The sequence below is a fragment of the Silurus meridionalis genome, chromosome 2 (genome assembly GCF_014805685.1).
Source record: "Silurus meridionalis isolate SWU-2019-XX chromosome 2, ASM1480568v1, whole genome shotgun sequence".
In the NCBI taxonomy this organism is placed as follows: domain Eukaryota; kingdom Metazoa; phylum Chordata; class Actinopteri; order Siluriformes; family Siluridae; genus Silurus; species Silurus meridionalis.
This window is the reverse complement of record NC_060885.1, coordinates 16,345,971-16,372,601: the sequence shown is the minus strand read 5'-3', so window position 1 is coordinate 16,372,601 and position 26,631 is coordinate 16,345,971. Positions and strand designations below refer to the sequence as shown.

Below are 26,631 nucleotides of genomic sequence, written 5' to 3'. Positions count from 1 at the left end.
GAGACTGGAGCTCCTAAGACTGTTATCTGTGTAGGTAGTATGTTCACAGCTGCATAATGTGAGGTAAAACAAACTTTAGATAAATTGTTCTGACTACAAATCACTGAGCGTAGCTTTAATCTGAATGAAATACATATTGAAATGCATATTTGAAAATTAAAGCCTTAGTAGTTGAGTTTCCACATTTAATGCTATTGTTAGTGTATTATTTGTGTTTAATGTGCAGGTTTTGCCTTGTATTCTACATTTCCCTCGTACATGAAAACATTCAATAAAAGTTATTTGCAAGCAGTGGTGGACAGTAAAAAGTAAATGTATTTAGTTACTGTATTTAAGTAGCTTATTTTTGCATCTGTAATTTCCTAAAGTATTTCCATTTGGGGAAACTTTCACTATATTTTGCGGAATCAGTCATTTTCTTTTATTTATGAGTGGATAAAAACTTAACTGGTTAAACACGCAGCAGCTTAGCTAAGCTAAGTCTTCAGACAAAAATTATAATAGGAACATTATAGCCATAATAAATTAGAGTACGTTGATACTTAAGTACATTTGAAGGCAAATAATTTAGTACTTTAACTCAAGTAAAAGTTTAAAGAGAAAAGTTTACTGGAGTATTTTTTCACCTAGTGTATCTTTACTTTAACTCTAGTACATGGTTTGTGTACTTCGTCCACCACTGCATGTATGTTGAGTCACATATGTTGTTTAATAGCATCCATCCTGTCTCAGATATCCAGTTAATGTTACCCTAAGGCTTACTTAAAAAGCTTACTAAAAATCAACCAGTATCTGACCACCATGTGATGTTATCATATCTGACTTTCTTTTTTTCTGAATTATTTATCAGGGCCTTGATTTTTTTGGACATGATTTAAGTTAGACGGATGTTTGAGTTAAAGATAAAGAGTTCTCTAAGATGGCAAATGAGATCTTTTTAAAGAACATTACACAAGCAGTGGTAAGAAAGTAAATGGTAATGTATGTTATAGTTACTAATACTCATTTATCCTTTTACATTTTTACTTACAAAGGACAACAGAGAGAAGAAAAACCACTGGACTTCCTGTGGCATAGGAAAGTAAAATAGGAACAAGTAACAGAAAAATGCTCTCTCTCTCTCTCTCTCTCTCTCTCTCTCTCTCTCTCTCTCTCTCTCTCTCTCTCTCTCTCTCTCTCTCTCTCTCTCTCACACACACACACACACACACATACAGACAGCCAAAAAAATTTTTTATGAATTAGACACGTGCTTACATAATACAAATAAATAACTCTAAAGTCAGGTTTCAACTTACGATTTAAGGGGCTTTTTCTTGTTTTTGGCTGGTTTATTCTGATTCCGGTCCTCAAGTTCATCAATATTTTCATTGTCATTTTCATTGTCATTGCTGGACACTTCGAAAGTTGCCGCTTTTGGAAGTGAATTTTCCATCTTGGTAGAAGATTTAAAGGGGTCAGTTGAGTCATCAAACGAGTCTGGATCAAAACTGTAGCTTGCCCTGGACTGAGGAGGGGAGTTAGGAATGCCTTTCCCTGAAGAAAAAGGGTTAAAATTATGGTCATCCCATTTGCTAGGCTCAAAGTTGTAGGTTGCTTTGGGAATGGGAATGTCATCATTGTCATTTAAATGGACTGCAGCAGGTGTGTTGTCTATTTGCTCAGTTTGTGGTGGGGCTTTCTTAATCCCCAGCTTTGGTTTTCTAAGAGGCATCTTGGCCCCTTGCTTCTTGCCCAGCTTTTTGGGAGGCAGAGGACTGTCCTGTAGCGTATCTCCACTCTCCTCTGAGTAATCAAACTCCAGTCTGACAGGCTGCCGCTTGGTGATTGGCTGATCCGCAATACTGAGTGTTTTATCTGAGGGAGGTGCTGAAGCAGCAGGGGGCTCCTCTGTAAGAATAGGTGAGGGGTCAGGGGCAGGAATAAAGTCAGTTTTCCTACCTAAAACAGGGGAGTTGGCAAGCTTACTGCCACCTGTAGAAAAGGGGTCAATGTTTTCAAAATTATCTGGGTCCCATTTGTAAGCGGCACTGGGAGGGACGGGGGAGACCTCCTCAGGAACTGGCAAAACGTCTTCCTGCACTTTTGCAGCCACTGGTGCTTGAGCAGGGCCAATTTCCTCCAGTACAGGTGGAGGAGACTCTACACGAGACTTGATTCTGGTGCGCCTAAGGGTGCCAGTAGGGCTTGGGCTGGGGCTGGGAGAGGACGGGGGACACTTTTTCTCCTCTTGTGGTGGAGGAGGACTTTCTGCAAGTTTCCCTTTCTTTTTTACCTCTGGGGCACTGCTGGATGGAACAGTTATTGATGTGGCACTCTCAGGGTTTGAGTTCTGCCTGGAAAGAGGCTTTTTCTTTAAGGAGCCTGGTCGAGGCTTTTTGACCCGCCGCAAAGTCCCAGGGGCACTTTCTGTACCGATGCTAAAAGACTCCGAACGAGAATAAGTAGATCTGTTAGAGGCTTCTCCTGTAGGCCTGTCACCAAGGAAAGAGCTGTCTATCTCCCCAGACTGGAAGCTGAGTGAGCGGGTGAGGGGTGTGACTCTCTAGCCCTGATGAAGCCGAATCAAATGCTGGTGGCGAGAAGGGCTCAGACTTAAGGACGTGGTCGAGGTTGTAGGTGCCACTGCTCGCTATTGGCTTGTCTTCATCAAAGAAAGTGGAATCAGAGCGACTGGGAGAATGAAAAGAAGAAGAATGTAGCACCTCACTAGCGCAATCTTCTACTGTAGATACAGGCAAAGGACAGGAGTCTGAAAAACAGAAGCATAAAATGCAAGATATATTTAATAGGGTTTAGGTTATGTACCTAAGCTTGTTTGGTTGAAATGGTATACTGACTAATATTTATTGTGGTGAGAAGAAAATTATGTGATTTTTAAATGTTTTTAATTAATTTCTAAATAAATGCAGACATTTTTTATATTTCCAGCACGCCATGGAATTTGGTTTGGCTTGGTTTGAAGTTTCTTTAAATGAAGACTCAGATTAAACACAATGTGAAAAAAGTGTTACTTTTCCAGTGAGAACAACGGAAGATTGGGAAGGTTTTACCATCCCAAACCTGGAACACACACACCATGCTTGAAGAACCCTTTTGAAGTTTTTCATTTCATTTATATTATTCATAAAAGCTAGCATATAAAAATATGATGCCCCATATGTTTTTCTCATTGTTCTTCTAGTGCACTTCCTATTGATTTCATACATATTTAAGTGTGTGTATATATAATAATAATAAATAAATAAATAAATAAATAAAATTCAGACTTTCCCATGTATATTCTCTGCACTATTCCTCATCTCCTCTAGAGGGCCTGATTGGCTAACCTCTTTGTCTATAACAAACACAAAGGACTACTACTACAGACTTTTTATATCCTACACTAAAGAATGATTTTATTGTGTCTTTGGCATTTGTGTTTATGTAAGGATATGGTTTATTCTGTGGTATAGTAACTTTCTTGGTTGTAATGTAAAGTTTATATCACAAACCATACACACTTTACAAAGAGCTACAAATAGGCAGTATATAAACACAGACAACAATTATTATGTAAAAAGATCATGTTGATAGATATGTTTCCATCATTGGCCAGCACAGTGATTGTGTTCTATGCTTACCGGTGTCTATGGAGGTCAAGGGCTGTGTGATAGGCTCTGGCTGCTCAACCGAGGGAATCGGGGGAGCTGCAGTCTTCACCGGGGTTGTGGATTCAGGGGTCTCAAACGTGCCATCAGAGTCTGAACTCCTGATGCAAGACAAGCAAAAAAAAGAAAGAGAGATAATTTAATAGTGCCGAAAAACTGACGACCCAGTGTTTAAAGTATACATAAATATAACTAAGAAAGCATTACAGATTTCACAATACAAATTCATTTTTTAAATAATGAATACTAAAGCTGATACACATAGCTTTTAGCTGTAATTTATTTGCTTTTATCATTTATATCATAAGTCAGTAGCATTGCAGGATTTCAGCACTCTTTCCATCACCCTCACACTCTGAGGCCACAAAGAGACAATAGAATGCATTTAATGGCTTATTTACACTTTGCAGCATGTTTTTTCTATCACTGGCTGATTACTGGGCTTCAATCAACACGAGCAAGAATCTGCTGCAAGACGATGGACACCATGGCTCTGAAAAGCAGCCTTGCCTATGCCCTCCTCCTTTTTTCCCCTACAATAAGTCCTTATGCATACACACAAACTAAGCCACCATCACATAAAAAATAAGCCACAATAAGCTTGGCATATCTTCAAAATCCTTTTCTGTAAATGCCGATGTAGCGCTAATAAATGAAAACGGTATATTTGTGTTTATGTAATCAGTGGTTTAAGATGGATATATAGCCACATTATCTAACAAAAGCACACAGAGGCGTATACAGACTGTTACAATTTCACAGTGTTTTATTCCTTTAAATACAATAACCATGATTCAAGTACCCAACATTTTTTCTGATTTGCAGACCCCACCCAAACTCCCTGCATCAGACAAATTCACCTCAATGCTTGACAGCATCTCTCACCTCTGCCTTGCCGGCCTGCTAGCAGCTTTGATCATATAGTCATTTCTGGAGCTCCAGGTGAGGCGCTGGAGGAGTCCAAGTGCAGGGTCGCCCTCATCTCCTTTGCCAGAACCCCCCAGCAGTGTATCCCAGCCCCATCGTGCCCACTGCAATGGGGACAGAGCCTGCCATGCATTCACCGCCATAACCACCACCAGGTACGCACTTGCTGATGCAGAATCACTCCAGCTGTTCTGTCAGCAAGCTCTGCTTCTCAATCCTCACACAAGCCTTCTTCCCATTCTTCTCTCTGCTACTGCTCTGCTCACACTGCCTGCTCTTATAGGATCTCCTCCCTTTCATCTTATAGCGTTTTAAAAGAGACTTGTAACAGATAATCACAACCTACAGGCACCCTGCCTCCCTCTCTCTGCCTGTTTCTCTCTTTCTCTGCACTCCTCACTGTCTGCCTCTTTCCCTAGCACCCCCACCCCCATCCTCTCTCTCTCTCTCTCTCTCTCTCTCTCTCTCTCTCTCTCATCCTTGCCTTCATGCTGAGCAGGGAATCAAGCTCACAGTGCTCACTATCTGCAGCAAATATACTGTAATAGTTCACAGCTTGTAAAAAGGCACAAAAACTGTTTTTTATTGTTTAAGTTGTTATGTAGAAATGCAGTCTTTTTCTGTATGTTTCCTCTGCACTACACATTTACCTTTTTGAAACCTTCCTCCATCCTTACTTAATGTACTTCAATCTAATAAAAATTGCATTTACTGCAAGTACTGATGCAGCATACAGATTAGACATGCACTTGTATGCATATTGTGTGTGTCTATGTGTTTATGTGTGTGTGTGTGTGTGTGTGTGTGTGTGTGTGTGTGTGTGTGTGTGTGTGTGTGTGTGTGTGTGTTTTTCTTTTTCTATCTGTGCCTTTAACATCAACTTGTTGGGTTTCTCAATCAAATAAACCTAATCCATAGTAATAGCAAAGTCAAATGTTTTGGATTTAAGGATGTAAAGAAATTAATTTATTTAGTAATTTATCAACAGTAATCACTGCTCAGGGTCACTGTAAATCCAGAGCCTATCCTGGGAACGCTGGGCACAAAACAATTCACCCCAAATGGGACACCAGCAACAGGAATCCATACACACACATTCACACTTACACAACTGAGCACAGCAAATCTTCCTACCTTAAATCTTAAATCAAAGTGCAATAAAACACCAAAAGTCTCCATACACATTTCTACATTTGTCTTTTTATGAAAATGTCTTACCAAATATTTCATACCTATTTTCTATCTTTTTTTTATTTAAGAATGTTTTTGCTAAAAGGAGAACATATTAAAAATCCTCCTTATGGATTGTGAAGCTTTTGCACATGGCACATGATACTATTGGTAAACTTACTGCCAATTTAAAAAAGACTGGAATTGCCAGGACCAACCAAGAAGTTGACATCCATAAAAAAATCCATAATGTAGACACAACATACTGTATATTGAGAATTTTGGGACACCCTGTATATTCCTTAAACTGTCTGACCATCATACAGTGTCATGCAGTAAAGTATGAAGCTTTGTTATTATCAGTCAGCTATTATAATCTTTGGCTACATTTAATTAAATATGGCACTCAACCCATAGCCAGCTACAAGCATGTATATTGATCCAGCTAATGCCAAGGGCTCTCACTCATGTTCAACAGCACAAGCCCACCTGCTGTGTGTGCACTTTGTCTGTGTGAAAAAAAAAAGCCATGAGGGATTTGGCAACATCTGTGTCCACTTACAAACACATGGGCTAAGTGTGTTCTAATGTTAGATGCTGGATGATAGAAATCAATGTAGAGAGACAGCTAAGCATCATTAAGTGTGGCCAATGCCAAAGTCAAAATATGAGTTTAAACCTTTTTTATCTCAATGGAGGAAAAGTATGAGTGATGTTGAAAAAACAATGAATGTTTGCAGAGAACATACATCCAAAAACACTACACAAAGAATGATGTTTTCTATATATTTTTAACATCCATTCAACTACCTGACACAAAAAGACGTGACATTATTGCATTCAGTATTCGTTAATTTCCTTAATTTTTCTAAGTAATGATGCTAGACAAAAGTTAATCCCAAGCATCCTGTTCATCCCAAGCATCCCTGTTCTTTGTAAGCTAATTTCACCATAACCTTGCAAACAGACTGTTGCCATGGCAACAATGTCTCAGGCCATATGTTCCCCTGGGCACATGGTGATAGCTTGCACAAGATCTTGGCTCAGCCTGTCCGTTTCCGTCTCTCAAATGTGCACACAATAAAATCGAACATCTTTAATTGGTCACATTTTTCACAGTAAACACATATTACAAAAAGTGGCTTTGTCAGGGTGTTCAATATAGAGTGCTTGTTTATTTCTCAAATATTTGCAGGACATATAAACTGCCATACTGTAATGCTTCCCTCAAATGTTTTAATAGCTAACGCATAATCTTGTTGCTGCATTTGAATTAAGCAATGCATAGAGGAAGAACCAGAACAAAAGGTGTTACTCCTACTATTCCCTGCTAATGTGGAAGTAAGTCAAATAACTGCTGTAGCCTGAAATAGGCTAAACGACACTGAATAACTAATGCTTCTGTGAATCACAAAGGAAACTCTCTGCACTGCCGGCAACAAAAGCGTCTGGAAAGAAAATATATGGATTAAAGGAAGAAGAAATAGACATCATCGGCAAGAAAAGGGGGAGACAAAAGGGAAGGAAACAGAAGGGGACAGATACAGCCAGTGCTGTCTGCATGGAAACAGCCAGAATCCCTGGCACACATATACTTTAGCTTAGATCGTGTTCCTGCCAGAGAGCTAAAGCATTGTTTCAGCCATACGGTGGACCCTTCTGTGTATCAAGGTGCTTTCTGAAAAAGAAAGAGAAAAACCATGGAATGTAGACCTATTCGGCTGAAAGACAAGCGTGTGCCAAACCTACAAAAATATAAACCTATAAAGATAAAAAGAATTATGCATCCATCAACATTCCTAGTGAATAATCTAGTGACATATACAAATCTTTATAGGTTTATTTTTATTTTTTTTTATCTTTATAGGTACCTATAAAGATAAAAAAAATAAAAATAAACCTATAAAGATTTGTATATGTCACTAGATTATTCACTAGGAATGTTGATGGATGCATGATTCTTTTATACTAGTATTCTCTGATTAGTTAAAGTTCAGATCATACACAAATGCTGTACAGAAAGTTATGACAACTTTCTTGTAAATTCTAAAATCTGATTATGTATATCCTGTATATTGTGTATATACTGTAAGAAAAGAAAGAACGTGTATGACACTTGGAGGCCGACAGGGGGAGACAAATCAGACAAGAATAGAAGAAGAAAAAAAGCCCTGCTGACAATATAATTTCTAGCAATAAACAAGAGTCTTCGCTTTCCTCTTTACTTCTTCACAACAGTGTTGTCAATGTGATTCATTTACCCATAACACCCTTTAATTTCTGTCCAATGTGCTCCCTTTCCCTGTGTCTACCTTTATATATATTTTATATATATTTAAATAATATTTCTTCCATTAAATTGTATAAATTTAATCCCAACAGCTTATTCTCTTTGTTTCGTAGCGTTTATCTTGGCTGCACTGCTTCCAGTACGTGTTTGTTGATGTTAGATTTTTTTGTCCAATCAGATTTCAGCCTCTATGTGCTGCCATGTCAATCTAATCTGTCCAGGGCCTGCAAATTTAATGCTGCTGGCCCTTTGGCCATAGAAAATATTAGCTTTTCTGATTGGTTGGTCAGAGGGAAACTGTTACAGCCAAGTTTGACTAGCAACACACGTGTAGTGCTCTGCACACATGAATACATCTGAGTTAGACTTTTTTAAGCCTACAATGGCTGACGGAGGAAGAGAAATTGATTTGGTTTTGGACATACTTAAAAATCCAACCCTGAAGCTAGCTAGCTTCTTTCAGGGTTTGTTCACCACCTCCAGGCCAGTGAATACTGGATTACAGCCTCTGTGGAGCGGTGCATATTATGAGTCTGCATCTCTGGTGAGTAGGTTGTATTTTATTAAATATTTTTTATGTTTTTGTCATGTTATTAGACAAATATTTATTCTAAACTGCTCCAGATGATGTAGGTGCATAGTTGCGGTGGTAGTGTAGAGGTTTGGAGTTGTCTTAACTGGGTTTTTTGCTTTAGTAAGAAGGTATTCAGCCTCCATATGTGAAATGCCTCTCTCTCTGTAATGCCACGCGTTGTTATATTGTGTTTTTGTATAGTAAGTCTCCACTGAAGGCCCAGGTACCAAATGCACGGCCCGCCACTGATATATACAGTATATATATACTTACTGTGTCTATATGAGATAAATAATAAATACTCTCAGAGGGATAATCTAATTCCAAACCATAAAAAAAGATTGTATGTAATAGTTAAATATATTTAATGCATAATTTAAACATAAACAAAATTCCTGAGGTAGAGATTTTTCATGTTCATTCTGTGGCACACAGTAATGCACTCGCTCTGCTCATGCTGAAATAATTTAACTCATTCAATATTTAATTTCTTTTTGATGCCATGGCATCAAAATTCTGTAGTCATTCATCTCATGCTAAAAATTAATTTAGAAACACGAAACCCAGCATCCCAGTAGCCTTGATTTCCTGTCCTGCCCATCAAATCCTATTTCATGAGTCATACTATTGGCCAGTAATCCCAAATGGATCATAAAATATAGTGGTTCATAATAATCACCAAGGTCCACATGATCCATCTGCGTCTCACAATAATGTCATAAAACATCATGACAATATCTGTTATACATTTTTAGGCCTGACAGCATTGAATAGTGTTACATGCCCTAGGTATTTGTTTTGAAATAAGTAGTAAGTCAGGAAAAGTTCCAAATGGAGGCCTGGTTAAGTGTTTTAGCAGAATGATTTCTATTTCAAAAGGTCAAAGAAGTATTTTAGTTTTCCTTGTGTTTTAAGAACAGTTTTGCCTAAATATAATATTTGTTGCCAAAACCCTGGGCACCACTGTTTGGCTGTAGGTTTTAACACCAGTATTTCTATACTACACAAATAATTACTATTAATAATTAGTCTATATAAACTGTTTTATAGTTGAGTCTCTTAAAAATTTTACAGAATGCTGTGGAAAACAAGTAAATAAGAGTCCAAAAACATCTAAAAGGGTTTGTTTTCTTTCACCTTAACTACTGTAAGAAAACCCAGAAATACTGCTGTACGTTTAACATGCAAGTCTTTTGACATGTAAGCAATCTCTACATAAACAAAGAAGACTGTTTAAACGATATGCACGCTTATAATAACAAAGTGGTGCCTAACTGCTTGTCACTAGCCTTGATTTACAGATGATAATACAGTCTAGAGAAACATGACCACAGCTTCAGCCTTTCCATATAAGTAAAAGAAGCATGTTCCAAATAAAAGTTGTTTCTAGAAAATAAACCCTATTCATGATAAGATGACGTTTTCTACGATAAATCTAAGAATCTTTGTGAACTCATGACATGGAGAAGTAAGCAACTCTGACAACAGAATAAAGATTTATATATTTTCCGTGTTTCAGAGCATTTGTGTTACATTTCAAGTAATACAAAATACTGTAAAAAAAAATAATAATAATAAAATAAAGATAATCATGCGCAGCTGATTTCTGTTAAATTGTCTTCCACATATTGTTAACCATATTCACACAACAAAGGTTCAATTAAACTTCAGCGCAGTCTAATAAAGGTTATTTTTCAAAGGTGTGCCAGTATTACATGGGAACAAGTGGTTGTGTAAGCAGGCAAAAAGCTTAGTCATGACTGGATGAAAAGTACTCCCAGATGCAAAACAGTGTGCTTAACTCTTATTTGAAGTGGCACCTGAATGCACATAAATTACTTCACCAGTCCCCACAATCTAACTATTAGACACTTTATAGTGTGTGTGTGTGTGTGTGTGTGTGTGTGTGTGTGTGTGTGTGTGTGTAGTAGTAGTAGTAGTAGTAGTAGTAACTCCAGACCATGATCGTGTTGAAAATATGGTACATTTTCTCAATATACACTATTTGCATCACATAAGAAGATCCACCCAGCTGTTCTATTCTCAAATACTCAGTGCTGTATGAGACATAAATAACTCTCTCTTCTGCCATGTCACCATCCCCCCTTGTTCTCGTGTACTTTAGCATCAGCTCACTCAGTCCCCTCTTTCTCCATGCAGCACTGCCCTCCATCCCCCCCTCAAAAACACACTCTATATCCAAGGTAGACTGATCAGGGATTTCCACCAGCCCTGACCACATTCACTCTATAGGCAATATATTTGTTTGACCTGGTGGTAAACGCAGCCTTACATGACTGCTACAAACATGACATCATCCACTACACAACAATAATAAACCATTGTTCTCATTTCAGATAGCATGTTTGTGTCGCTAAGCCTTACTGATTAACCATTTACACATCAACATTGAGGCCACCTGACTACATTGCACCAGCACTGTTTAATGAATCCACAAAATACACAAGTGAGCATGTGGGCAACAGAAACTGATCAGGTGAGAGATACATTACGCAGCATATTCTCACGAGAACAATAACAAGGGACAACAATGAGATCATCAAGAAACTCCCCCTCCTCTCCTTTCCTGTCCTCACTCACATGCTCTCGGGACGCTCCTGAAACAGACAGGGAACCTGTCCTTGCTCGCTGGACTCCACTGCTCCCATTCTCAGCTAATTTCACCTCCACCTGCTCCCGTCCACCGTCCTCCTCCTGCAGCTCCTGCTTCTCCACCTCCCCCTCTCCTCCAGACGGCTGGTGATGGGGAAGGGGAGTGCAGATTCGGCTCGCCGCTGTCAAGTGAACCAGGATAAGATGGCATCAGGGGCAGGCTGCGTGCCCACATTCAGCATCTACCATCGGAGTCTCCCAGCCCCTCTATCCAATAATCCGCTTCTCACATGCTGTCTTTACATGGTAGGGGGAGGAGGCTGAGGCTTGCGTGTATCCGTGACAACAGCAGAGCTTCAAGGGTAGAAGAGCGAAACAGTGTTCCACCGTGCATAGGTATTATATAAAAGATGGAGAGATTAAAAGAGAGAGGAGGAAGGAGGATGATGCTTCTTCATACTAGGACCTCCCCTCTTTTAACGGAACAATCGGCAAGCTAAATCTTCCTCCCCCCTCTCTGTCTCTGTATCTCTCTCTCTCTCTCTCTCTCTCTCTCTATCTCTCTCTCTCACTCTCTTGAGGTTAGTTAGGTATAAACAATCAGGCAGCTTTTTCTTGTCTATCAGCCCTCTGGTGCCCTATCTGCGAATGGAACGTAAACAATAGAACACCCTACACAAAGCTATGTAACACATCCCCCACCAGATCCCTCATTCCCTCGCTTTTTCTATTCAAAGCACAATTGCACCTGACATTTCAGATTAAACACAATATAATCTCCTATTCACATCTGTGCACTTTTATTTCATGAGTTATAAAGAAGCTGCTGGTGAATTTTTTTTAGAGAGAATACACTTTTATTAGGATCGGACAGGCAACTTAATAAAAAGAAGTTTAACAATAGACCATGAGAAAGAGCCCTCTCTATGTGTGGGTGTTGTAGTTTATTCATGAAGACTGACCGGATTTCTGTGTCTAATTGATTGTATGTGTCTAAAGCACCAAAAGCACTTTCATTACCTGTATTGTCTAATCATCACACAGTTCATGACAATATCAATAAACCCTTATGGGAACATCATTTACAGATTACTTTTTTAGCCAATAGCATGCCTTTTTTTAATCCTTTAAAGCTTCAGAATTCTCCTGCTTGTTTAGGACAACTCAGTGAAAGATATGAGGCTTAGCAACCCAAGATCTTGTGCGAACTGCCATCATGAAATGAAGCGTGGGAAAGATTATACAGAGAATGTAGAAAAATGAATAAGAGGGTAAAGAAGGATACAGTATAACTGCCTACAGGGCAGACACTGGAGCTCTCACCAGTCTGCTCAATCCACACAATTCATATTGATTTACAGTACGTAGGAGCAGTAGATATGGGAAACTGGGAGGCTAAAGGGATTTGAAACATGAGGATTATAAATCTATTGTCCGCTCATGGGAAAGCAGAACAAAGAACTTTTCACACAAGCCCAGCTCCACCTATTGCCTTTTAGGACTGGGAGTCTTTAGTAACTCTGGGGAGAAGCAGAGCTTCAAGGCTTTTCCTATATTCAATTGTAATGAGAAAAAATCTTTACTCATTTAAGTCATTTGAAACTGATCAAACAAAACAGACACATTACAAATCTCTCAAACTCATGTCTGTTAAATGAAGCATCATGAATCCCAGCATCAACTAAATGGGAACATTGACCATAGTCTTCAACTCTATTTACTGATGTCTTTCCCATATATCTGAATAAAGATTAATTGGATTACAGGTCCTGTTGAAACCCAAAGAGTTTAGAAGTCTTTGTAATAGGAGCTGTTGCATCCATGAGTTAATAATAAAACATCTTTCAAAGACATTTACATCTTTTCCTCTTGTCTTCTTGACTCCATATCAAGGTCAACAGAGACTGCACAACATTTTATTTTCCTTTGCTTCACTAACTTTTAAATTACAAAGTCAGTCAGAATGTGATAATAAGAATGTTAAGTATGATAAACATAAATGATTTTTATAGTTACATATATATAAATTGTAGAATCATGGTGTAAAATGAAATGTTTGGTGCTACTATTTCTGTGCCACGATTAAAGTACAGCTTCTGGTAAAACTGTGACAAAAATAGAAAGTTCTACATACCATATAATGTACAAACTTATCTTATCGTTAATACTGTTGACAAAATAAAGAATGCATCAAAGTGGAAACTGATATACAGGCTTTTCATCAAGCATGAGATATGCCCATTTATATGGCACCACTCTTCCCTGGTGTTTTACCTACCTTCTCTCAAAAGCAGGCATGACAAAATAAGAAAAACAGGCCAAGAAACTCTATCATGAAGATTTCAATTAAACATCTGTAGAGCTTGAAAGGCACCTTGGCACGTAGTACACAAGTATTTAGGTTCATACTGAAGTGTTTAACAGTCCAAAATATTTAATAGATTTCATGATTTACACTACTTCCATACTTAAACTATTCAGTCATTTGTCATCCTGAAAGAGACCACTCACATCACAGAAAAAGATAAATGATAAATCAAAGTTACTTTGCATTGATTTGTATGTCACCAAAATGCCCCCACAGCCTAACAAAGCTCCTGTTTCCACTCACTGCAGGGGTCAATTAAGGCACCAGTCTGTGGACCAATTGGTACCGGGCCGCACAGAAAGAATACACAACTTACATTATTTCCGTTTTATTTATTATCTTATACTGAATGATGTTTCATTTTGGAAAATTACCGGATTCTCTCCACCACATCTGTCTTTGACTCACTCTTGATGCCTGGGTCAAATGTCTACATCCGCTACCTTCTTAAAGTGGCTACTCCGGCCGCTAACACATAATACATTACTGCTAAATTGAAACCCCCAAGCTATGGCTAAAGCTAGTCAAGTCAAGTCAAGTTTATTTCTATAGCGCTTTTCACAACAGACATTGTCTCAAAGCAGCTTTACAGAATTTTAAGAGTTAAGGTGAATGTGTGCATTTATCCCAGATGAGCAAGCCATGGCGACATAAAGTTAAAATGAATAAAAAACAACACAGTGGATTCACGTTTATTATTATATTTAGAAAAAAACAGCTTTTATGCTTTTTTTTTTGTTGAATTTATCCACCACACCTTAAAGGCCGGTCTCTGAAAATATCGTCTGACATTAAACCAGTCCATGAAAATATTGTCCGAAATTAATCCGCTCCGTGGCAAAAAAAAGGTTGGGGACCACTGAATTAAGGAATTCATATTTGTTCCTTTATCTTAGTATTTTCAAACCTTACACTCATCAAGGTGTTGAGAAAATGATGAACGATGAGTCATCTTTTTAGACCGGAAATTATGTATTGTAAAGCATTCAACTCTCAAATAAGCATTTGTCCTTTATGAGAGTTTTTCAGCAGTATCCTCAATATAAATCCCCACTTATTTTGTTGTGGAGATACTGTCCTTGCTTATAGTTTGCTCTTCAGTTTTTCTTTACAAAACCACACAAATGTATGAACATCACTGTCATTATACAGAACCACAATTTTCAACACTTTCCTATAGATCCAAATGTAATTACTTTAGTAAAGTTTATATTGGCCAAGGTTTATGGAAGTTGTAGTCCAGGGCCATATTCCTGACAATATTGAACTACAGCCAATTAAGCAGAGTTCAAAATTTAAGCTCCTGCCATCTGTGCCACAATGAAAACCCCACTATCAAAGTCACTTAAATCTTTACCCATAACCAAGGCAGCTTAGAGATCCTGCTTAGAATTAATTTATTTCCCATCCCAACCTAGAGATATATAAACTGAAAACACCAATATATTTTGCAGCCAATTATAAAGTCATCCCATAACCTAGGAATAAGAGCAATATGCTTATAATAACAATATGTTAAAGCATTAAGAGAATAGAAAAGGGTAGCCAATGTTATTTCAGTGACTAGAATGCACTGTTGCTGCAGCATATTAAGGCTGAAAGAGAGGGAGAATCAGTAAGCATTCAGATGTGCAGTAAACTATATTTCTACATTCAGAGGAAATGGTGCAATTAAAGTTGAATGCAATGCAGCCAACAACTGCACGACTGCAGCAGAACCGTTCTACTCAACGTCATAATTTTTTAGACACAAAATGAAATCAAACATATTAGATTGAAGAGGTGAAAAAACTAGGAGTACAGCAGACCTAATGATATAATTCATAGAAGCAATAGCTGAAAAGGCTGACATTTAAGGAAGCTTTCCTGTTTAACTAAGCAAGCTTATTCATCTGTCTTTTTTGTGTGCCATTAATGTCAGTGGAAATGTATGAATGACTAATAAATGAACATAGTGTGACATCAAATAAATTATTGAAAGCATTCAAAAAGAAAAAAATTAGGAACACAGAATATTTTTGTGGTTCTTTGTATATTTGTTTCTATGTCTACATTTTATGTATATATTAACAATATACTAAAGAGATTTTCCCCCTCTCATTTCAGCTAATTTAACTTTAGTAACTATAGTTTTATCCAATTTTGCCAAGCATATTTGCTCTGGGTTAAAGAAGATTAAGTAGATTGGTATTTAATAAAAAAAAATACTTTCAAGTCAATTCAGTTTTATAGTATAAAATAGTATAGAAGTATGCTCAATATTTCAATATTTCTATTTATACAGAAACATTGATATAAACACAATTAAGGAGGCTATGTTTAGTATCTGAAGTATTTTACAAATTATTTTTATAGGGCCTTTTTAGCTCGTCATTCTCTCTAATATGTTATATATATATATATATATATATATATATATATATATATATATATATATATATATATATATATTTAAATATTCATAGCCTCTGTCATGACACTCAAAATTGTTTAAATCTGACCTGTTTCCATATTTCGCCTTGTACAGTGCTTGTATAAAATTTGATTTGATTTGATTTGATACATTTATGCCTGCCTGTTCGCAGCAATTAATGCTGCATGTAGACCTGCATGTATTTTATGTTTACATTGCACACTGCACGCTGCACACTGCAATCTTTACCCTCTTTTCTCTTGTTCTTGAATTTGACGTATTGTAATTTTGTAAATTTGTGATGCCATTTTTCCCCTCAATGTCCTTTATCATTGTATCATAGTCTGTTGGAGTAAAAATTGTATAGTTAAAGGTAACTCTTGAATCTTTCAATTCTAAAAATTTATTTTTAAACAACTATCCAGATTTCCTATAAAGAGCATTTATTTTAACATTTGTGCGCTCTCTTTTTTCTCTCTCTCAATTATTTGCTAAGACAAGACAAGTTAAGAACAACTGAGACTTTGAGGAACTAAAATTCTCGTCAAACTGTGCATTTTAAATTTCTCTGCTTCATGCATTCACTCACTATATACTGTAGTGGGCAGCAGTGTGTAGATGGTGCCAAGCTGAACATACTGTACTGAGCTAGTACACTTAAACCTTTACATCAGAAAAAAAAAGTCCATGTATGCTATTCACACGGTCTGTCAACGTGGCTGAGTCATCCTGTCTTTTATCCAAACAAAGCAGTGCTAGTGAAATGCTTCATCTATGGCCAGTGTTACGTTATAGGTCAAATATATCTGTGTGAGCAAACGTGTCAGAAACATCAGAGCAGCATATATTTTTAAATTATAGAGCATGATGTCATTGCAGGACTGTAGCATGAAGGAAATGAAAACTATAAAGGTCTCCTAGAATTTCCACTGAAGATTAACAGAAGGCTAAACGTATTTGCCTATACCATGTGAAATTTATAATGTCCATATGAATTAGAGGTCTATAAATTTCTGTCAGATGCATTACTGTGCTGCCATTTTTATGAGAATCAGCAGGGGAGGGATGCTGAGGAAGCATACAGTAGTTAGCTCAGTATATCACAGAATGTCGCATTAAGGTTTTAGTAAGTTGCCATAATTATTCATCTGTATGGAAAATTTGCATTGAAACAGCTAAAAGTGAATGATGTCTCCCGTGGCAATAATAGGGCTAAGGCTTTAATAAAGAACAGAGCAGCCACTTATGCAAGTGTTGCCAGAGAGCACAGAAACCATTAGCAGTGAATCAGCACACTAAGGAGTGTTTTGCCTCCATCAGCATCTACATGATAAAGAAGAAATGTAACATTTCTGGCTTAACAAAAATGATTAACATTCAACACAAACTCATTGTGGAGAACTATTTTGAGGTCTTAGCCAACAGCTGTACTCTCACACGTACTCTCAAAGGTACATTTTACACAAGATCAACTGTTGAATAAGAAATGGAAAAGCAGTGTACCTGGATAGAGGGCTTAACTGCTGGTCATGCAGAAGCTGAGGTATGAGGGCTACTGCAGCATTTGGGCACTGATCTGGTTCACAGGTAGAAACACGAGGTTCAAATTCAGGTTCAGGCTCTAGAGGAGCGCTCTCTGGGGGTGTGGGTGGCGGTGTGGGAAATTCAGTGCTGTCACAGAACAGGTGAGCAGGAAGAGCAGGCGGCAGTGTGTCCTCCTCTGGGGGTGGTGGGAAGGAAAATACAGACTCACTTCCATCAGCTGATTCTGACAGCAGTGGCCTGGACAACAAAAAAATGCATAACAACATAAGGAGAGCTTAAAAGGAAAATACATCTGAAGTGTAACAAACCTAAGGCTTAGGTAATTAGTCCCTTAGTATGGAAAGGCAAATAATTTTTTTTGCACAAATAGAAAGCAACATTACAATAGTAATATGAATTTTAAATACACTGACAACAACACCTGTAACACTGCAATTATTAAATCATTTGGCATATTGCATAAACTCTAATATTCAGGTTTGGAGTTACAGTTTACATCAGAATTAGGAAAATTTTATCTCAGTGAATTTAACCATGGCATTGATAGTGCCAGACAGGCTGGTATGAGTATTTTAGAAGATGAGGATCTCCTGGAATTTTTACCCACAACTATTGTTTCTAGCATATTCACAGAATAGTGAACACTTCTGTGGGCAGAAACACTTGTTGATGAAAGGGATCCGAATGGTAAACCTAGTACACATGAACTCAAATAGCTTTATATCTTTATATTCATGTTGAACAGATTAGCATCTTGATAGTTCTGGTAAAAGACTTGATACAACATGTAGGTCTAGCATATAATGCTATACTGAAATATATAGTATTGGAATGTTATTCTAGCTGAATTACTAGAATATTTTCACAATATATTTACGAATAAAAAATATATTTTGCATAACACTAGTCATTAGGTACACCAGGGGCCAAGTGATACACTATAACACTGAATCAGCTGGTATTGGTCAAAGAAAGATGGCAAAAGCCAACTGGGTAGACAGCAGACGGTCTTCCAGCTGCTCACAGTGAGAGCCAGCCTATTGCCACACTCTAAAAATATATACACCACTTATGCATCCCAGCCTCAAGACATCCACACTCCTTCAACAACTGTGCATAGCATAGTGCGGTCAATTCCAAACAGACGTTTACCCCATACAACAACCTCAAACCCCTTTAATCTCACAATAGACATTTCAAGTTTAACATACATCTACTGTTGTACCTTATCCAGAGTGCCATAAGAACCACAAGTAATCACAAAAGAAATTTGTACAACTGCACAGATAGCTCTCTGATATACACACATAAAAACCCACTAACATATATTCTTACACAGTCAAATCACTTGGGAGCAGCTGTATTCCCTGAAATTGGCCTAAAGGCCCAGACGCTGTTTAATAGCAAACAGACCGCAATAAATAAAAGTTGCTAAGAGTGCTGGCATATAACAATACAACTACTGTGTCTGAAATCACTTTTCACACTTTTTTCCTTCTAACAGAAACAGTTTTATCTAATTATAGTTGAATTGCCATATTAAACACACACACACACACACACACACACACACACACACACATTTCTGTAACAGTATCATTCTGCATGAATATACTTCCTTTACATTTAGCATCCAACAATTATTTGCCATTTAAGAATGACTTTTAGTTAAGTAAACAACATTAAAATTATTATATTAGTTAATTTAAATATTATAAATATTAATACTGTCTCAATATTATATACACAATATATCTTAACAATTTGAGAAGATTTTAGTTTGGTTAACCCTAAAACATCTTTTAAGATCAACTCTGGTGAATATTTAATTGCATAAAAAATAAAATAAAACAATCTTGCATCTGGAAAAATAAATTCATACACAAGGTAGGTAACAAGGTGTGTGATAAAATATGTTTAAGACAGTAAAATCTAAAAGTCTAAAGTTACTGGCCACATACAGGTAAACATTGCCTGTTACTGTTATGGTGAGCATGTGCAGATGAACTTGTGGCTTGTTAGAACATGTTAATCAGTCAGAGTGGAAAGAGCTAAATCAGCAGAGACATTTGCATTCATAAACGTCTTAAGTCTTACATTTATTTAGCTTTCTTCACTAGAAGTAATATTTAAATTACTAAACATTTTTTAATAGGTAAACATGCCAAGCAGAGTCATCTGTTTGAAATCAGGATTAAAAGAGAAGCAGGAACAGAAAAAGAAGTTAGATGCTTCCCTAAAGCACATAGAGTTCCTCCCACTTTCCATCTGTTGCACCCTGACTATTATTAATGTGCCATGTACCCATGCTTTACAGCTCAGCAACATCAAAACTTCATTAGGAGTGAAATGAGTGCAGAACTTACCAAGCCTCAAGTCCACCAACCTGAGTGAGTGCAGACTACACACTATAGTATGAAGGGTATTCCCTTTAGGAGCTGCACTCAAAATACCTTAAGACACTTTGCTGCTCTCTCTCTCTCTTTCACACACACACACACACACACACACACACACTCTGACTCATTCACATTGGTCTTGAGTGTGCCACTGTTCCATCCCTTTTGTTCTACACTGATAGGCCTCTAGGAATGACCTCATGTGAGGGTGTTGGCACAAATAGCAAACATATAAGTGTGCATGGTTGCACATTCTTTCACTCACATTTGCCAGAACACACACACATTCACACATGTAACCTACATTCTTTGTGGCCCACATCTACAAAGTAAAATGGAGAGATTTATTAGCTACCTTTCAGTAAGCTAAACGACACAACATCAATGATTACTATGAGAAACCAACAAGCTAACCTTTGTATTGTAAGAAATAATAAAGACATTAAACATTAGAATGTCTGTCATTCCCTCGCCCTGGTGTGTCTCTCCTAGTAAACTTCTGGGTCAAAGGCTATGACTGACAAATAGCAAGTGCTTAGTGGTGTGGCTATTTAGTTATAAAGCAAGGTCAGTAAAGACTGAACAGAATTATAGAGAAAGTAAACATAGTACTAAAAAGTAAAATCCAATCAGAATGCAGTAAAAATCCAAACAAAATGCAACTTTGGACTCCCACTACCAATAAATGGATTGCAGAACCAACTAACTTTTGCAGATGTGGTGTAAATCGAGTGTAGTTAAGCTCCTACCTGCTTTCTGCTGGTTCCACTGGCTGCTCCTTTATTACACTGTCTTTAGTCAAGGAATAAGACTCTGGTTCAGCCTGAGGTTTGTCAAGATTCTCAAAAGGTCTAGGGCGAAAAAACAAGCATAGAAAACAAGTCAAGAAATAACCAATGGTGCATCAAAATAGAAAAAATATGCATTAGCAATTGTTTATAGTCTGTGTGAGGGCGATGTGTCGTTGGGTCTAAATGAATAGGCTCTTTCTTGCCACAAAGGGCATGATATGATGTCATTGCTGAGATCAGCTTTAGGAGATCATGGGTAATATTAGATTTAGGTAAAGTTCCAACATAATTTATACAGTCTAGAAAACTTAAATGTCTATACTTTCTGCTGTTGAACTTTCTGCTATTGAAACCACAATATCTCCAAACATACCAAATCTAAAGAGTTCTTTGAAAGCTTAAGGGTTCCAAATTCCTAAAGGGGTTCAATCTGGGACATTTTCTGAAATGAAAATCTGTTGTAAGGGTCTATATAAAACCTAAATTAATTTCCACTGAAGACCACCAGATGTGATAAATGGAACATTTATTTTATAAACATGTAGGTCAGGCTATGGCTGGTATAGTTCAGCTTTGCTATATTGTGTGGTAATACTAAAATCCCAAAATATTGCTAAGAACAACATATTGATATAGGAAGAATCCATCTGACTGACATAATCAGATCATTTTTAATGAACTGCCTGAATTAAGATTTTCTTTTTTATCCAATGACTGCTTCCTGTTCTTAAAAGCTCAGAAAGCCTCACAGCAAAAACCTTGTGCATGTTCATACAGATGGATGTGAAGTAAAGCAAAGATCAAATTAGATTGCAGCCTTCAGAATTTTTTAATTGTGACCTGCTATAAAAAGATATCAGGTGAGACTAATCTAGGCTAAAAATGAATAAGCAATTTGAAAAACTATTATAATCAATATAAGCTTTCTGATGTCATTTTCACCAAAGAAGTCATGCAAACTACAATCAATTATAGAATTAAAAACTTGACATGTATACCTGCTACAATCTTTACTTTATACTTTAAAAACCTCATCATTGCTATTCAACATGAATAGTAGCTAATTAAACTCTCTGCTAAGTAGTTCTCAAGTACCTGTTATCTGCAGATCCACAAGGCGTCTCAAGCTTATAGTTCTGTTGAGTAAGAGATATCGAAGCCTCTTTCAGTGCTCTGAGCCAGTCTGAACTCTCACATGATTCTTCTGTGCTGAGTGTTTTCAGTTCTATTACAGGACTAACAGCTGCACCTGGGCTGTCTGAAACATCCTCCTCTGACAATACACTAGTCTTCAGAGTAACTGACCTTTCTTCATCTGTTGATTCTTTTTCAGTATTTTCATTGCTATTAACCTTTTCCTTCTGAGCTACATTGCTGAATAAATTGAAGTCCAATTCTCCACATTTTGAGCCATGTTCTGTTTTCAATACAGTCGAAGCAGTTTCATGCATAGTCTGAATAAAGGAATTGGCAGCCTCAGAATTAGAGTCTGCACTCGCATCGAGTAATGTCTGGGAAGTTTCTTGTAAGCATGACACCATGACAACAGCAGTGAGTCTGGGGCTTGATGATAAGACTTTTTCTTGTTCAGACTGCAATCCATCACTTATACTTGATTTTAGGACATCAGTGTCACCACTCACTGTTTTGACTAAGAAGGAATGCGAGTTCTCCTCTTTGTGTTCAGGCAATTTTCTCTCATTTCCTTCCTTTATGTCTTCAAGATCACACTTTACAGCCCTAGTCTCAGGCCCTTCAGACTTCTCTGTGAGTTTTCTGCCCTCTGCTGTCTCATTCTCTCTACCATCTTCATTGCCTCCACTTATCTCTTCCTTCCTGTGCGCCATCTGTTTGACCTCTTCAGAAATAGCTGTTTGTGTCGTCTTATTTTTGGCCTCCTCTTCAGTTCCAGCACTTGTTGTGAGGCCCTGTGACTCAGCATAATGTGCTTTAGGATCCATTGCATCCTGACACTCTTTGTTTTGTAAATGTTTGAGATTCAAAGATGCCTCAATATGTTGCTCCATCTCTAAAACTGTTGACTCAGCTTGAAGGGGTGTAGAAGGGAGTTCTATTTTGTGAATTTGAGCTTCATTTGTCCCAACATTATCCTTGTCTTGGAAGACACCAGCAACAGTCTCACTGTCCATTTTCTCAATAGGAGTTTTATAACTGGATGGCTGTATAGCCTCAACCAGAACACTAGTGCACACCTCGGTACACTCAGTCTTGTCAAATGTGATCGCACTGGAACACTGATCCTCTATTCTGTATTGATGGTATGAGGTGCTTAATTCCTCACATGGCTTGGATAAATCATTTGAAAGTTTGTCAGCTTTGCCGAGGTCAGGAAGAACTTCCTCTGGTTTATCCACACTGACCTGTGATTCACTTGTATGAAGTGTGTGTGGTTTGCCCTCCTTTTCTTCTGATGCCTGAATGACAGACCCTGGAAATTTCTTCAGTTCTGTGTTGAGCTCTTTATTTTCAAAGGCAACTGCTGAACTGCCCAAGAATTCATTTTCTTGATAGTCCAACTTAATCTGGTTTGCTTGGTTCCAATCTTCTGTACTCTTTTCATTTAAGACTTTAATTAAAGAAGAGACATCTTCAAAACCTGTTGGTTTGATACTAGGTTCATTTTGATTCTGCTTTTCATCAAGACATACATCACCCTCAGTAATGATATTGTCATGATCAATCAGCAACGTGACCTTTTCTAGCTTCCCAGAGCTACTACAAAGGTCCTCTAATTCAATTCTATTTTCCAAAATCCCACTGGCCTGCACTTCATAACTAGGACAGCTAACCTTGGGTTCTTTTATAAAAACATCATCATACCTCTGTAAACCTCTAATTTCCATTAATTCTGCAGCTTCAATGCATTCCTGTGGTTGTTGTAACTCTGTAGGCTGGGACTTAATATTTAAACCAGGTGCCAAATCCAATTCACTAACTACTGTCTGATGTTGTGTCTGGTCTCTTTCACAGCAGGTCACTTGTACCAGGTCCTGGTCTGTGGATGGTTGAGTGGCTTCAATCAAATCCGTACCACAGTTCTGCACTTCCTTTACAAACCCTGTGAGAATTAAGCCAGACTCAGAAAGACAAGTCAATAAAGATGTTCCTGGTACTGTTTCATGTAGGTGCTTTGCTTCTTTCTTGTCCTGGTTTTTTTCTGAACTTTCCTTTTGATCCTCTTTTATGAATTTCTGCTCAACAGTGATTTGTACATTTTGTAATTTGTTCTCCATATTTTGATTGTTCTCTTGAAGTTCATCAGAATCTGTTGTTTTCTTTTTTGTGTTCAGTTCTTCTTTATGTTTTCCAGACAGTCCACCCTCCATGGTTCTTACATTACTGATTGATTGCTCACACGTATTTTCAGGGAGATTTAGTTTATCCGCCAGGGTTTGTTTTTTGAATGCACTAAAATCATTTGCACACTTTGGTTCTTCAGGTTGCTTAATAACTTGAATTACTTCTGCATCTTCTTTATTCGTTTTATTTGTTCCAACTGTATTATCTTTATTGAAGCTAACTGTGTCCTCTATCGGCACCTGAGTTAGTACCGGGTTCATTTCAGAGACAGCAGGTTTGGGGCACAAACGTTGTGGTATCACAATAGAACATTCAATTGCACAGTATTCCTTAGCAATAGAGGTGTCTATCTCGATCAAGGAATTTGATTTTGTATCGGCAGATGGTGAGGACTGAAGATTAGCCATTCTGTCCTCTGATTCAGCGCTGACATATTCAGATGAAACGCATACCTTTTCTGGTGTTGAAACATTTGGCTTAGAAATAACATCACATTTATCAGGAAGCTTGCTTTCAAAACATTGTTGTGGCATGAGCAGCAAAGTTTCAATATTTTGCTCAGTGCCTTGTATTGTCCCAGCTTCAGTTATATCCTTTGTAATCTGTTTCCTTTCTGGATGAGTATTTAGTTGTCTTTCTGGCTTCCTTGTTAGACCATCCTCTTCAAGTTTTTCAACTCCAGGGTAATCTTGAACCACAAAATCAATCCCTGGATTTCCTTTTTCTTTACTACATAGGCTAGCAGGTGCCAAATTTGTACCTTCCACTTCTCTGTGTGCCAATTTGGTATCCTGCACAGAAGAATCTATGACAGTTGTTAACAGATCCATGCAGGAAGAGTTGTTATCATTTTCATTTTTTTCTCTCTTTGTCTTTGCAGGTTCAGAAGTCTCATTAGGTGTTTCTGCAAAAAAAACTTCTCCTTCCCTCAAGCCAGATCCAGCCAAATCTGGTGGTGCATGGTCTTTTGTAGAGACAGTGGCAATGTCTGACACTGCTCCACTGTCATGAACTGTATCTTTTTGATATTGCAACTTTCTCATGTTTTCTTCAGGTCTAGTTTGAAAGCATTCCTCCAAGATCACTGTATTTGTCTTCTGGGTCTGTTGAGATATAGCTGTACTGTTAGCAGATGGGCTAAATGTGATCTTATTAAAATTTTCTTCACTATGTAAGCTATCTGGTGCCAAGTTAGAACCATTCACTTCTGTAGAATCTAACTTGATATCCTGTTTAGAAGATGCTTCATCAGGTAGTCTAACCTGAATTAAAATATTTATATTGGAAGAGCTTTTATCATTTTCACTTTTCTCTCTCTTTATCTCCACAGATTCAGAATGTTCATCAGGTTTTTCTACAGTATCAGTTTTCACAGTCTTATTTTTCATTTCTGCTGCAATAACATTTCCATTCTCAAGACTGCCAATTTTATTATAGTTGCAATGTGTTTCCTCTTCTAAGACAGAAACCTTACAGTCATTACTGACCTCCCACTGACTCATCATAGGGCCAGAACTGAGCATAATAGGTAGTTTAGGATCACTTAGGATACTGGAAGATGAAACTCCCCCTTCCCCCATGCCAGATAAATCAATTTCCACAGGTGTGAGGTCTTTTGTAGACACAACTATTGAGACTGCTTGACTCTCTTGACATAAATCTGTTTGAAATTTCAGCTCACTTGTGTCCTTTTTAGGTTTTGCTTGAAAACCTTCTTCTGAGATCACATTATTTGATATCTGTATCGGTTGAGATATTTTTGTACTGTTATTAGACTGGCTTGACAGCATGCTGTCTGCATTGGAGCATTTAGAAGCAGATTTCATACATAGGGGTTTCTCTTCCTGACCAGTACTGAATGGTTTCTCAGTTGCCCCAGGCTTAACATCCACTTCAGATTTTCCATCTTCAGAGTTCTCAAGTAGCAAAAAATCCATTCCCTCATTTGTATTTTCATCAACATGTAGGCTGCCATAAGTCAAACCAGTGCATTTTACTTCTTTACATGATAGCTTTGTATCCTGCATGGTGGAAGCCATGACAGTTATATCAGGGATTAAAACATTCGTACAGGAAAGGCTGAGATTATTTCCAGTGTTTTCTTCTGTAGTCTTCACAAGTTCTGGTTTTCCTACAGTAACAGTTTTTACTAACATCTTACTGCTCATCTCTCCTTTAACGTCCTGTCTGCTTTGCATTTCCTCTCCTGGGAGAGAAACATTATAGTCATTAATGACCTCCCAGTGACTCATCATAGGGCCAGGAGCCCTGAGCACAACAGGCACTTTAGTATCACTTTGAATATGGGCTCTGGCAGAGGGTGCGCTCCCTTCCAATGCACTAAATACTTTTTAGGAGTAGGCGAGGGATCTTTTGTACTTACAACACCCATGGAAACTTCTGAAGCTGATCCAATGTCACGACTAGAGTCTGTCTGATATTGGAGCTCACTCATATGCTCTTCAAATTTAGCTTGAGGACATCCAACAGAAATTACAAAGGGTTGTTCAGTATTTGGTTTTGTGTCATTCTTGGATATGCCTGTACCATCAGTAGAGTGACTGGACATC

General features: G+C 37.7%; 1 protein-coding gene across 1 annotated transcript in view; it reads right to left on the bottom strand.

The window, feature by feature from the left end:
• Positions 1-26,439, bottom strand: part of LOC124376638 (transforming acidic coiled-coil-containing protein 2-like) — a 44,226-nt gene extending 17,787 nt beyond the window's left edge. Inside the window, 6 exon segments of the mRNA XM_046835846.1 lie at positions 1,299-2,536; positions 2,538-2,752; positions 3,624-3,751; positions 17,509-17,787; positions 20,699-20,800; positions 21,836-26,439. Of these exon segments, the coding sequence (XP_046691802.1) occupies positions 1,299-2,536; positions 2,538-2,752; positions 3,624-3,751; positions 17,509-17,787; positions 20,699-20,800; positions 21,836-22,890 (3,017 nt within the window). The 5' untranslated portion in view covers positions 22,891-26,439.
• Positions 26,440-26,631: the final 192 nt, after the last annotated feature.